General features: G+C 42.0%; 1 protein-coding gene across 3 annotated transcripts in view; it reads left to right on the top strand.

The window, feature by feature from the left end:
* BDH1 (3-hydroxybutyrate dehydrogenase 1) overlaps nt 1-14,248 on the top strand; it is a 45,849-nt gene that overhangs the window by 15,957 nt on the left and 15,644 nt on the right. For all 3 annotated transcript variants that reach the window (XM_046003525.1, XM_046003524.1, XM_046003526.1), the window contains exons 3-4: nt 5,599-5,671; nt 6,342-6,452. In XM_046003525.1, the coding sequence (XP_045859481.1) occupies nt 5,599-5,671; nt 6,342-6,452 (184 nt within the window). The remainder of the gene's footprint in view (nt 1-5,598; nt 5,672-6,341; nt 6,453-14,248) is intronic.

Below are 14,248 nucleotides of genomic sequence, written 5' to 3'. Positions count from 1 at the left end.
CTGACTGTCCTGAGCTGAACTTGTACCACCTGCAAGACGAGCATGGTGGCTGGAGTAAGGGATGGGTTGACCTGCAGCTTGCTGCCACCTCTTCCTGCTGAATCAGAGTGTCAATGGGAGGGACCTAGGTCTGCATTTTAACATGTTTCCCAGATGCCTGTCAACTGAAGTTAGAGAATGGAGGTAGCGAGGCCTTCCCCGGCCCAGGGACCCTCCAGACTGAGAAGCAATCCCAAGCTGGGGATCCTACTGTGTCTGCAATGGCCATGGGGCAAAGGCTGGAAGGCCAAGCAGTCCCCAGCAGGGTACTCTGGTGTTGTGGGAGCTTCCCCTGCTAACACTGGCTCCATTCACTCACCTTGTTAGGGTTCTGCCTCTTAGTGGTGGGTGTGGAGGGGTGGAGCCTTGTGTTCTCTGGAGAGGAGGAATCTCCACTGACAGCTGGGTTTGAGCTATAGAGCTTACTGTAAGACACCCAAAGAGAGTCAAGTTTGGGCCTGAAAAATATTTGAGAATGGGGAGGTTTATTAGAAAAAATCTGGCAGCAAGTCAGTTTGAAATAAATTCTTTCTCTTGCTGTGGCCTTTCTGTTGCTTTTTATAGTATCAAGTAGCACAAAGGGAACTTGCAGGGAAAGAACACATAAAATCTGGTCCAGGAGAGACACGTTCTTTTTACAGATTAATCCCTGGAGTCTTGGAGAAAACAGTGATTCTCTTTGAATAAAGTCATTTAACTACCTTTGGGTGTACTAACCATACCATTCTGCTCACACTTAAGACCTCCATGCTCCAGAACTTAAAATCCAAAGAGACTCTGCTGTGGCAATTCAAAAGGACAGGAGTTTACTTTGGCTGACTTTCTTAGTGGACCCTTGTTTCTGTCTAGTGAACCCGCTGTTCTTTAAGAATCTTGGATAACACATTAAAAAAAAAAGTTTTTTTTTTTTAGGGGCAGAGAGAGTGGGAGAAGCAGACTCCCCTGCTGAGCAGGGAGCCTGACACGGGGCTCGATCTCAGGACACTGAGATCAAGACCTGAGCTGAAGGCAGCTGCTTAACTGACTGAGCCACCCAGGCACCCTGGGATAACACATTTTTAATGAATATTTTAAAAGCTTTGTGTTTTGAATAGGTAATATATTCACATAGTACAAAATAGTACATGGTAAAAAGCAAATTTATCTCCTATCTCCTCTCCCCTGTTCACCAGCTGCTCAGGTGAACCTGCCACCTGCATTTACTGTTTCTGGTTTAGTATTCGTTTAAAAATTAACAGTACTTTGGAGCACCTGGGCGGCTCACTTGGTTAAGCGTCTGCCTTGGGCTCAGGTCATGATCTCATGTCCTGGGACTGAGCCCCATGTCAGGCTTCCTGCTCAGCTAGGTGTCTGTTTCTCCCTCTCCCTCTGCCCCTTCCCCCTCTCTTGCTCTCTCTCTCTCTCTCCTTCTCCAGGAAAGATGGAGTAGATGTAATCCTCCCATTGGATACAACTAAAGCCCCCAGGTTATATAAAAAAGCATAACAAGGGGCGCCTGGGTGGCTCAGTGGATTAAGCCGCTGCCTTCGGCTCAGGTCATGATCTCAGGGTCCTGGGATCAAGCCCCGCATCGGGCTCTCTGCTCTGCAGGGAGCCTGCTTCCTCCTCTCTCTCTGCCTGCCTCTCTGCCTACTTGTGATCTCTCTCTCTGTCAAATAAATAAATAAAATCTTAAAAAAAAAAAAAAAGCATAACAAGACTCTAGAAGATGGGGAGAAGAAGATGGATCAGCTACGGACCTCAGGGCCCAAGAAACAACACAGTGATGAGCTCTTTAGGTTTCCTTTGCCCTTCATCTACCGTACACCTGGAGCTGAAGTGCTGATAGCCCAGAAATGACAGTGACCTCAGGACAAAAAGCCCCAGTAGGAGCCTGCTCTCTCTACCGCAAAGACCGGACTAGCAAGATAGAAAACTGGAGACAGTAACTGCTCTACTCCAGCCAAACACCACAGGAAGTGCTGTGGCCCCACCTCTCCCTTTACCTGCAAAAGCTGTACTGAGCCTCGACTTCCAGTTCACGCCAGCTGTAGTGGGGTACCCCAGTTCCTTTAGTAGAGGTAGTATCCGAGAACGCCAAGGAGGAGCCAGGGCTTTTGTTCCCACCCAGCAGTAATCAGGCACCCTGCCTGCTTGGGTGGGAGTCCAGGAGAGTCAGGACTTCACCAGTCTCCCAGCAGTAATGAGACCCCAGGCTCCCATGCACGTTGGGAGCAGTAGTGAGACCCTCCAGCCCCTACCAGCCAGGCAGTAGGAATGGAGACCTCGTAGGGAACTCCATCCCTACCCAGCACTAACACTTCCCAGTTTAGTTTATGAAAGTAGTTCTACCCTGATTCCCTAGCCAGACAAAGACTACACAAAAAAAGAGACCCGCGCACCAATATTCCTCATGAATAGAGATGCGAAAATCTTAAAATATTAGCAAATAGAATTCAGCAATACATAAAAATAGAAACTGTGAAAAATAGGTTTGTTCCAGGAATTGAGATAACACACAAAAACAATGTATTTATATAGCCTGGCAATGAACTTGAGGATGTCAAAATTTAAAACAATACCATTTAAAATGCTCAAAAAAATGAGATACAGAGGTATAAATACAGAAAGCGTGTACAGAATTTGTATTGCAGAAAACCGTACCGTGCTGATGAAAGAAATCAATGATCTAAATAAATGGAGACCCATACTAAGTTCAGGGATTGAAGAACTCGAAAAAGTAAAAATATCAGTTTCACCCAAATTGATATATGAGTTTAGCACAATCTCTATCAAAATCACAGTCAGATTTTTGTGGATAAGGACAAGATTGTTTGAAAATTTATAGGACTAAACAAGGAAAATAAAATAGCAAAAACAGTTTTGAAAAAGAAAAATAAGATGGTAGCAGATAACTCAAAGAAATCTAAGAGAGAATCCAGAAACAGACCCGCACAAATATCCCCAACTGATGTTTGACGAAGGCGCAAAAGCAATTCAAGGCAGAAAAGTGTACATTTCCAAAAAAACCCCCAAAATCCAAAAAAACAAAACCCAAAACAAAAACGTTCTGGAGCAGTTGGACATTTATAAGCAAAAAAATAAACTTTTACCTAAGTCTTACATTGTATACAAAACTCAAAATGGATCATGGACCTAAAATGTCAAACATAAAACTATCAAACTTTTAGAAAAAATTCAAGAGAAAATCTCGGGTTCTGGGATAAGCAGAGAATTCTAAAACTTGACACCAAAAGCGTGACCCATAAAAGGAAACATCGCTAAATCAGAATTCATCAAAATGAAACACGTTCCCTCTGCAAAAGACCCTGTGAAGAGGAAGAAAAGACAGCTTGCCCAATAGGAGAAAATATTTGCATTCTGCATATGTAACAGAGGACTAGCCTCTAAAACCTGTAAAGAACTCTCAGAGCTCAATTGTGAAAGAACAATACAATACAATTAGAAAATGGAGAAAAGAGGCACACCTGGTTGGCTCAGACAGTAGAGCTTTCATCTCTTGATCTCAGGGTTTTAAGATCAAGCCCCACACTGGGTGTGGAGATTATTTGAAGATAAAATCTTTTCTTTCTTTTTTTTTTTTTTAAAAGAAGAATATGGACAAAAGACACGAAGAGACATTTTACCAAAGAGGATATACAGAGGGCAAATAAGCACAGGCAAAGGTGTTCAATGTCGGGGTGCCTGGGTGGCTCAGTGGGTTAAGCCTCCGCCTTCTGCTCAGGTCATGATCTCAGGGTCCTGGGATAGAGCCCTGCATCGGGCTCTCTGCTCAGTGGGGAGCCTGCTTCCCCACTCCCACCCCCCGCCCCTGCTTACTTGTGATTTCTGTCTGTCAAATAAATAAATAAAATCTTAAAAAAAAAGATGTTCAATGTCATTAACCATTTGAGAAATGCACATTGAAACCACCATAATCAACATGGCTAAAATAAAAAAAAATAGTGACACCACCAAATGCTGGTGAGGATATGGAGAAAGTGGATCACTCATGCCTTGGGGCTGGGAATGTAGAATGCTACACCGCTCTGGAAAGCAGTTTGACAGTTTCTTAAAAACTACACATTTGGGGGCACCTGGGTGGCTCAGTGGGTTAAAGCCTCTGCCTTCGGCTCAGGTCATGGTCCCAGGGTCCTGGGATCGAGCCCCACATCGGGCTCTCTGCTCCACGGGGAGCCTGCTTCCTCCTCTCTCTCTGCCTGCCTCTCTGCCTAGTTGTGATTTCTCTCTGTCAAGTAAATAAAATATTAAAAAAACAAACAAACAAAAAACTACACATTTGCCATATGACCCAGCAGTGGTTCCCCTGGGTACTTACTCAAGAGAACAGACTTGTACAAGAACTTAAACAGGAATGTTCATAGCAGATCTACTTGTAATAACCCTAAACCGGAAACAGCATGGATGCCCTTGAATAGTTGAATGGTTAGGGGTGACTGACGGGCTTAGTTGGTAGAGTTTGCGACTCAATCTCAGAGTTGAACGCAAGCCCCACATTGGACACGGAGCCTACCTGAAAACAAAAATGAACCAACAAAGATAGGTGATAGTTTAAAAAAACTGTGTTATACTCATACCATCGGAAAACAATTTAGCAATAAAAAACCAAATTATTGATACGTGCAACGATCTGGTTGAATCTCCAGAAAATTACATTGAGTGAAAAGGCAATCCCAAAAGGTTATATACTGTGTGACTCCATTTATATAACATTGTTGAAAGGACAGAATGATAGAGATGGACAACAGATTAGTGGTTAAGGAGGACGTGGGGTGGACAGGAATGGGTGTGGCTCTAAAAGGGTAACAGGAGGGATCCTTGTGGTGACAGAAATGTGCTGTATTTTCAGTGCGTCTGTTCCAATATCCTGATTGTGATATGGTGCTATAGGTTTGCAAAATGTTACCGCTGGGGGAAATTGGGTAATAAGTTACAGGGCGTCTTTCTGTGTTATTTCTTAACTGCATTTGAATCTATAATTATTTCAAAACAAAAGTTTAGTTGAAAAAAACTATCAGGGGGTGCCTGGGTGGCTCAGTGGGTTAAAGCCTCTGCCTTCGGCTAAGGTCATGATCTCAGGGACCTGGGATTGAGCCCTGCACTGGGCTCTCTGGTCAGCGGGGGACCAGCTTCCCCCCTCCCTCTGCCCTTCCCCCCACTCATGTTTTCTCTCTGTCTTTCTCCAGTGAATAATATCTTAAAAAAAAAAAAAAAAAAAGGAAAGAAAAAAAACTATCAGGAAGCAGCGTAAAACCCAGAGGTGAAGACATTGAATTTGCAGAAGGCTCTGGTAACAAAGCTGTATTGCCGGAGGGTGATTCCTACACAGTGGCAAAAATGGCCACTGCACCTGCTGGCTGACTTTGTCCCAGCCTAGCAAGCCTGGTGGACAGAGTTAGGACCATCTTCCCCAGTAGTACCAGCAGATTGTCCTCAGAGGCTTGGGGTGGGGAGCCATGGGGGCCACACTGGTGGCTGAGGGTCCTCTGAGTTGTTTGTCCCGGGAGCAAGGCGCAGGTAGGAGCACAACCTTTGCTCACAGCTCCTCTTCTCCCACAGGCGCTCGCTGCTGTTTTACTCCGCCTCTCTGGTCCCTAGCAGCCATCGTGCTTATTCCGACGAGGTGAAGCCGGTGAGTGGCAGCCCTGCTACAGTGGTCACAGCCCTTCCTTAGGGGCCCCCAGCCCTGGGCCACCTCAGAGTGGGGCTTCAGTGCCCCTGGGATGCTTGGAACCACTTTCTCACTCTCTCAAGCGCCCCACCCCTCCATCAGATGAAGTTAGGGGTTAAGAGTTCAGATTTGGGATTCTCTCAGTCCAGCTGTCAGTTCCAGCTGTCAGTTCCACGGGCTGACTGCTTTGGGCATTTAGAAAATATGTCTCCTCACTTGTAACCTGGTGTAATAATGCTACTTACTGTGTAGAGTTACTATGGGGTATTAAATAAGAAAAATGTGTACAGATTGCCTTGCACAGAGTAAGAAATGATAAATACCGTGGTGATGGGGGTGGTGATGCTGGGGGTTGTAGATGAGGAAACTGAGGTCCAGAAGAGGCAGTGACTTCTCCAGGTAACATTGTCAGTTGGTGGCAGAATTTGGGTTAGAACCTCATCTCCTGATTTGGAGTGCCAAGCACTTTCTGGTCTATTCTGGTGCTTCTCTAAGAGTTAGGGACTGGTGGGCAGGGCTGGGACTGGCCTACTCAGGAAGCACTAATTGCTACTGCCCAGAGGAGGCTTGCTTGGTCACTGTGCTCTTGGGATCCTGGGTTCCTAATGTGGGGTCTGATCTTCTGAAACAGGTTGGCAGCAAAGCCGTCCTGGTCACAGGCTGTGACTCGGGATTTGGGTTCTCTTTGGCCAAGCATCTGCATTCAAAGGGCTTCCTTGTGTTTGCTGGCTGCTTGATGAAGGTAAGAGAAGGGTCATTTTTGTCACCATTGTCCTTCACATAGTTACTATTTTGTACAGTTTTAAAAATTGTAGTAAAATACACAAAACATAAAATTTACCTTAACTTTTTTTTTTTTTTTTTTTTTGAGAGAGAGTGGGATTGGGAGGAGCTCAGAGGGGGAGGAAGAGAGTGAGAATCTTAAGCAGGCTCCACACCTGGTGTAGAGGCCAGTGGTGAGCTTGATCTCATGACCCTGAGGTCATAACCTGAGCCAAAATCATGAGTCAGAAACTTAACCAACTGCCACCCAGGTGCCCCTACTGTCTTAACCATTTTTAGGTATACTGTTCAGTGGTATTAAATACATTCACCTTGTTGTACAACCATTACTCCCATCCATCCCCATAACCTTTTTCATCTTGTAAAACTGAAAGACTGTACCCCAATAACAATAACTGTCCATTTTCCCTTCTGTCCACCTCCTGGCAACCACCACTACAATTTCTGTTCTTATGAATTAGTCTGCTATAAGTATGTCATATAAGTAGAATTTTATAGTATTTGTCTTTTTTGTGACTGGCTTATTTCACTTGGCATAATGTCCTCGAAGTTTTCCCTGTTGTAGCATATTACAGAATGTTTCCTTTTAAACATTTTATGTTTAAATGTTTCCTTTTGAAGGCTGACTAATAGTCCATTACATGTTTATATCACATTTTGCTTATCCATTCATCTGTCATTGGACACTTGGGTTGCTTCCAACTTTCAGCTGTTGTGGATAAGGATGCTACAAACATGGGTGTACGAATATCTCTTTAAGACCCTGCTTTCAATTCTTCTCGGTATACACCCAGAAGCGGAATTGCTAGATCTCATGGTAATTCTGTTTTTAACTGAGGAACTGCCATACTGTTTTCCACAGAGGCTGTACATTTTACATTCTGACAGTGTACAAGGGTTCCAGTTTTTCCACATCCTTACCAATACTTGTTTTGTTTTTATTTTTTTTGTAGCTATTTTAAGGCCATGAGGTTAGTATCTCATTGTAGTTTTGATTTGCATTCCCCTAATGATTAGATATGTTGAGCATCTTTTCATGTGCTTATTGGCCATTCATATATCTTCTTTGGAGAAATGTCTATTCAATTTCTTTGCCCAGTTTTAAACTGGATTGTTTGTTTGTTATTGTTGTTGAGTTTTAGGACTTACATATTCTGGTTATAAATTCCTTATCAGATATATGATTTGTATATATCGTCTCCTATTCTACGGGTTGCTTTTTTATTCCATGGGTAGTGTGTCTTGATGTACAAAATTTTAAACTTTTTATGAAGTCTGATCTTCCAATTTCTTCTTTTGTTACCTGTGCCTTTGATGTCGTATCCAAAAAATCATTGCCAAATCCAAAGTTGTGACACTTCTGCCCTGTTTCTTTGAAGCACTTTATTTTGGGGGTCTTATATTTAGGCCTTGATCCATTTCAAATTAATTTCTGTATGCGGTATTAGGTAAGGGCCCAGCTTCTTTCTTTTGCATGTGGACACCCAGTTTTCCCAGCACCATTTGTTGAAAATACTGTCTTTTCCCCCTCATTGAATAGTCTTGGCACTCTTGTTAAAAGTCATTTGACCATCTCTGTGAATTCTTCTATTCCATTGTTCTATATGTCTGTCTTTATGCCAGTTTTAGACTGTTGATTAGTGTAACTTTGTGATTAAGTTTTGAAATTAGTAAGTCTGTATCATCCAGGTTTTCTTCTTTTTCAAGATTGTTTTGACTCTTTGGGCTCCCCTTGAGATTTCCTATGATTTTAGGACGTGTTTTTTGGCAAAAGCTACCCTTAAGATTTTGACAGGTATGGGATTAAAACTGTAGATCACTTTCAGTAGTACCTACATTTTAACAATACTAAGTCTTCTGATCCATGAATGGGGGATGTGTTTCCATTTATTTCTGCCTTCTTTTATTTCTTTCAGAAATGTTTCATAGATTTCATTGTACAAATCTTTTACCTCCTTGGTTAGGTTAATTCCTAAGTATTTTATTCCTTTGGATGGTACCATAAGTGGGATAATTTTTGTAATTTCCTTTTCAGGTTGTGTGTTGTTTGTGTACAGAAATGCAGCTGATTTTTTTTAATTAATTAATTTATTTTTTTTCAGCGTAACAGTATTCATTGTTTTTGCACCACACCCAGTGCTCCCTGCAATACGTGCCCTTCCTATTACCCACCACCTGGTTCCCCCAACCTCCCACCCCTGCCCCTTCAAAACCCTCAGGTTGTTTTTCAGAGTCCATAGTCTCTTATGGTTCGCCTCCCCTTCCAATTTCCCTCAACTTCCTTCTCCTCTCCATCTCCCAATGTCCTCCATGTCATTTGTTATGCTCCACAAATAAGTGAAGCCATATGATACTTGATTCTCTCTGCTTGACTTATTTCACTCAGCATAATCACTTCCAGTCCCGTCCATGTTGCTACAAAAGTTGGGTATTCATCCTTTCTTTCTTTTTTTTTTTAATACACATATAATGTATTTTTATCCCCAGGGGTACAGGTCTGTGAATCACCAGGTTTACACACTTCAGAGCACTCACGATAGCACATACCCTCCCCAATGTCCATAACCCGCTCCCCCTCTCCCAACCCCACCTCCCCCCAGCAACCCCCAGTTTGTTTTGTGAGATTAAGAGTCATTTATGGTTTGTCTCCCTCCCAATCCCATCTTGTTTCATTTATTCTTCTCCCATCCCCCTAACCCCCCATGTTGCATCTCCACGTCCTCATATCAGGGAGATCATATGATAGTTGTCTTTCCCCGATTGACTTATTTCACTAAGCATGATACCCTCTAATTCCATCCACGTCGTTGCAAGTGGCAAGATTTCATTTCTTTTGATGGCTGCATAGTATTCCATTGTGTATATATACCACATCTTCTTTATCCATTCATCTGTTGATGGACATCTAGGTTCTTTCCATAGTTTGGCTATTCTAGACATTGCTGCTATAAACATTCGGGTACACATGCCCCTTCGGATCACTATGTTTGTATCTTTAGGGTAAATATCCAGTAGTGCAATTGCTGGGTCATAGGGTAGTTCTATTTTCAACATTTTGAGGAACCTCCATGCTGTTTTCCAGAGTGGTTGCACCAGCTTGCATTCCCACCAACAGTGTAGGAGGGTTCCCCTTTCACCGCATCCTCGCCAGCATCTGTCATTTCCTGACTTGTTAATTTTAGCCATTCTGACTGGTGTGAGGTGATATTTCATTGTGGTTTTGATTTGTATTTCCCTGATGCCAAGTGACGTGGAGCACCTTTTCATGTGTCTGTTGGCCATCTGGATGTCTTCTTTGCAGAAATGTGTGTTCATGTCCTCTGCCCATTTCTTGATTGGATTGTTTGTTCTTTGGGTGTTGAGTTTGCTAAGTTCCTTATAGATTTTGGACACTAGCCCTTTATCTGATATGTCGTTTGCAAATATCTTCTCCCATTCTGTCAGTTGTCTTTTGGTTTTGTTAACTGTTTCCTTTGCTGTGCAAAAGCTTTTGATCTTGATGAAATCCCAATAGTTCACTTATGCCCTTGCTTCCCTTGCCTTTGCCGATGTTCCTAGGAAGATGTTGCTGCAGCTGAGGTCGAAGAGGTTGCTGCCTGTGTTCCCCTCAAGGATTTTGATGGATTCCTTTCTCACATTGAGGTCCTTCATCCATTTTGAGTCTAATTTCGTGTGTGGTGTAAGGAAGTGGTCCAATTTCATTTTTCTGCATGTGGCTGTCCAATTTTCCCAGCACCATTTATTGAAGAGGCTGTCTTTTTTCCATTGGACATTCTTTCCTGCTTTGTCGAAGATGAGTTGACCATAGAGTTGAGGGTCTATTTCTGGGCTCTCTATTCTGTTCCATTGATCTATGTGTCTGTTTTTGTGCCAGTACCATGCTGTCTTGATGATGACAGCTTTGTAATAGAGCTTGAAGTCTGGAATTGTGATGCCACCAACTCTGGCTTTCTTTTTCAATATTCCTTTGGCTATTCGAGGTCTTTTCTGGTTCCATATAAATTTTAGGATTATTTGTTCCATTTCTTTGAAAAAAAAATGGATGGTATTTTGATAGGGATTGCATTAAATGTGTAGATTGCTTTAGGTTGCATAGACATTTTCACAATATTTATTCTTCCAATCCAGGAGCATGGAACATTTTTCCATTTCTTTGTGTCTTCCTCAATTTCTTTCATGAGTACTTTATAGTTTTCTGCATATAGATTCTTAGCCTCTTTGGTTAGGTTTATTCCTAGGTATCTTATGGTTTTGGGTGCAATTGTAAATGGGATTGACTCCTTAATTTCTCTTTCTTCTGTCTTGTTGTTGGTGTAAAGAAATGCAACTGATTTCTGTGCATTGATTTTATATCCTGACACTTTACTGAATTCCTGTACAAGTTCTAGCAGTTTTGGAGTGGAGTCTCTTGGGTTTTCCACATATAGTATCATATCATCTGCAAAGAGTGATGGTTTGACTTCTTCTTTGCCGATTTGGATGCCTTTAATTTCTTTTTGTTGTCTGATTGATGAGGCTAGGACTTCTAGTACTATGTTGAATAGCAGTGGTGATAATGGACATCCCTGCCGTGTTCCTGACCTTAGCGGAAAAGCTTTCAGTTTTTCTCCATTGAGAATGATATTTGTGGTGGGTTTTTCATAGATGGCTTTGATAATATTGAGGTATGTGCCCTCTGTCCCTACACTCTGAAGAGTTTTGATCAGGAAGGGATGCTATACTTTGTCAAATGCTTTTTCAGCATCTATTGAGAGTATCATATGGTTCTTGTTCTTTCTTTTATTAATGTGCTGTATCACATTGATTGATTTGCGGATGTTGAACCAACCTTGCAGTCCTGGAATAAATCCCACTTAGTCGTGGTGAATAATCCTTTTAATGTACTGTTGAATCCTATTGGCTAGTATTTTGGTGAGAATTTTTGCATCTGTGTTCATCAAGGATATTGGTCTGTAGTTCTCTTTTTTGGTGGGATCCTTGTCTGGTTTTGGGATCAAGGTGATGCTGGCCTCATAAAATGAGTTTGGAAGTTTTCCTTCCATTTCCATTTTTTGGAACAGTTTCAGGAGAATAGGAATTAGTTCTTCTTTAAATGTTTGGTAGAATTCCCCTGGGAAGCCGTCTGGCCCTGGGCTTTTGTTTGTTTGGAGATTTTTGATGACTGTTTCAATCTCCTTACTGGTTATGGGCCTGTTCAGGTTTTCTATTTCTTCCTGGTTCAGTTGTGATAGTTTATATGTCTCTAGGAATGCATCCATTTCTTCCAGATTGTCAAACTTATTGGCGTATAGTTGCTCATAGTATGTTCTTATAATTGTCTGTATTTCTTTGGTGTTAGTTGTGATCTCTCCTCTTTCATTCATGATTTTGTTTATTTGGGTCCTTTCTCTTTTCTTTTTGATAAGTCTGGCCAGGGGTTTATCAATCTTATTGATTCTTTCAAAGAACCAGCTCCTAGTTTCATTGATTTTTTTCTGTTGTTTTTTTGGTTTCTATTTCATTGATTTCTGCTCTGATCTTTATGATTTCTCTTCTCCTGCTGGGTTTAGGGTTTCTTTCTTGGCCCCTCCCCCCGCGGTCTATCTTCCCGTCCTTTTAGATTCACTTCTCCGCCAGTCCTACCTTTCAGAGAGTGGTTGATTTTCTGTTTCTAGAATTGCTATTCTTCTCTTCGATCTCCCGTTGGATTTGTAGGTGTTTGCAATGTTTGGATAAGCTATCGAGCTGATCTCCTGCTACCTGATATAGTCTCAGCCTGCTACTTCTCTGCCATCTTGACTCCTCCCCCAGAAATGCAGCTGATTTTTGTGTGTTGACTTGATATCCTGCTTCTTTGCTGAATTCATTTATTAGTTCCAATAAGTTCTCTGGGGGAATCTTTAGGGTTTTCTACATATGAAGTCATGTCATCTGAAAACACAATTTTCCTTCTTCCTTTCCAATTTGGATGCCTTTCATCTCTTCAGCAGACTCCAGAGTTCCAAAATAGTGCACCTGTCTAGGTGTGGGAAGAGATTCCTGGTGCTTCCTACTTCCCTGTCTTCCCAGAATCCCACTTCAAGCTGATTATTTAATACTAGGACTACCCAGGACTTGGGCCAGGGTTGGTAGTTGTTTTTTCATTGCTTTCTTAACGATTGGTTCATCTGTCGCTTTAGACAGCCCATACCTTTTCTTTTCACTTCCATCTCACTTGTTCTTCATAGCTTTGTTCATTTGTTCATTTACTCGTCCTTTTGGCAAATGTTCCTGATGTGCCTGCCCCTTTGATAGGTGCTGTAGAAGATGATCCCCCGGTCCCTGCATTTAGGAAGCTCCATGTCCAGTGGTGAAGGACAGCCATGCACAGACTTATCTGGAAGAGTTAGAGTGAAGAGGGTTCTCAGAATTGTGTGGAGTGTTTAACAAGAGTGTGTAGAAGGAAGGGGTTGATCCTGGCTTGACAGAGGAGGGGACATCCGTTCTGGACCATGGAGAATAACGCTGTCCCAGGTAGCGACTGAGAATCCTTTGCAATTCATCAAGTAGAATTTAGGGTGTCTGAAGGGAAGCCCTAGGCTGTGAGGCTCCAAAAGGGAGAGGGGATGGTTCTTCCAATTTGGAAAATTGTGCAACCTCACCACAGTCTGTCACTCGGAAATTTCCCTCTTGACTGTCTATACTTGAAGCCCCACACCAACCTCTGGTCCTAGGTAGCACGGATTCCTGTCTTTTTATATTGGGTTTTTTTGGACTATTCCTGCATGGAATCATACAACGCATAGGCTCTTGTGGCAGGCTTTTTTCACTCAGCATAACGTTTTTGAGATTCTTCATGTTGTAGAAAGTATCAGTAGTTCCTTTCTTTTTATTATGGGATAGCAATAAAATAAAATAAAATGGATGGATATACTACATTTAAAAAATTAATTCACTAGTGGATATTTGGATGAAATGTTTGGGTTTTTGGCCATTATGAATTATGCAGCTATGAATATTCGCATACATGTCTCTGTGTAGATATGTTTTTACCTAATTCCTTTTAACAGAATTTAGAAACCAACATCAGTGCTCTTTGTCTCTCTCCGTGGACAGAGGTAGATGATGTACAGATAATCACACGCATATACATGCACACATGATATTTATTTATATTTATCTCCTACGTGAATTTCCTGTAAATACTGCATGCTCTCACACACACACACACGCACATATAATTCATGAGGTTATATTGACCTTCTAGTCCTCTTCAACACAACAGCATTCTTCCTTGCTTCCCTCATTCCATGTTTGTTTCTTCCTTTTTCTGCCACTAGAATCTTGATTCCCAGCTACATCAATATATTTACTCATTTGGTCAGTCCTATAATACACACACACAATTGCTTCAGAATTGCTATGTTGATACCATCACAAACACGAAACTCCTAAATTGTGTCAGTTTGGTTCCTCCAAGAAACAGATACCAAAATAGGATAGAATGTGCAAGAGATTCATTCAGGAAGAGCCTGTGATGGCTAAAGGGGAATAGGGCAGGAAAAGGCACGAAAATCCTGTAGATTTTCAGTGTTATTCTGGGGCGCCTGGCTGGCTTATAGGGACTGTGTAATTTCACATTCCCACCAGTAATGTATGAGAGTATCTGTTTCCACACGATTTCCCCAATAGTGTACTTGAAGCTTATGGTTTTTGCCAGTCTGATAGGTGAGAAATATACCCCAGTACAGTTTTAATTTTCATTTCTTCTGTTGTGAGTGCATGCCCTGGTCTTTA

Source organism: Meles meles, chromosome 4, assembly GCF_922984935.1.
Source record: "Meles meles chromosome 4, mMelMel3.1 paternal haplotype, whole genome shotgun sequence".
Taxonomy (NCBI): domain Eukaryota; kingdom Metazoa; phylum Chordata; class Mammalia; order Carnivora; family Mustelidae; genus Meles; species Meles meles.
The sequence above is the reverse complement of the archived record's forward strand: the minus strand, read 5'-3'. Positions and strand labels throughout refer to the sequence as shown.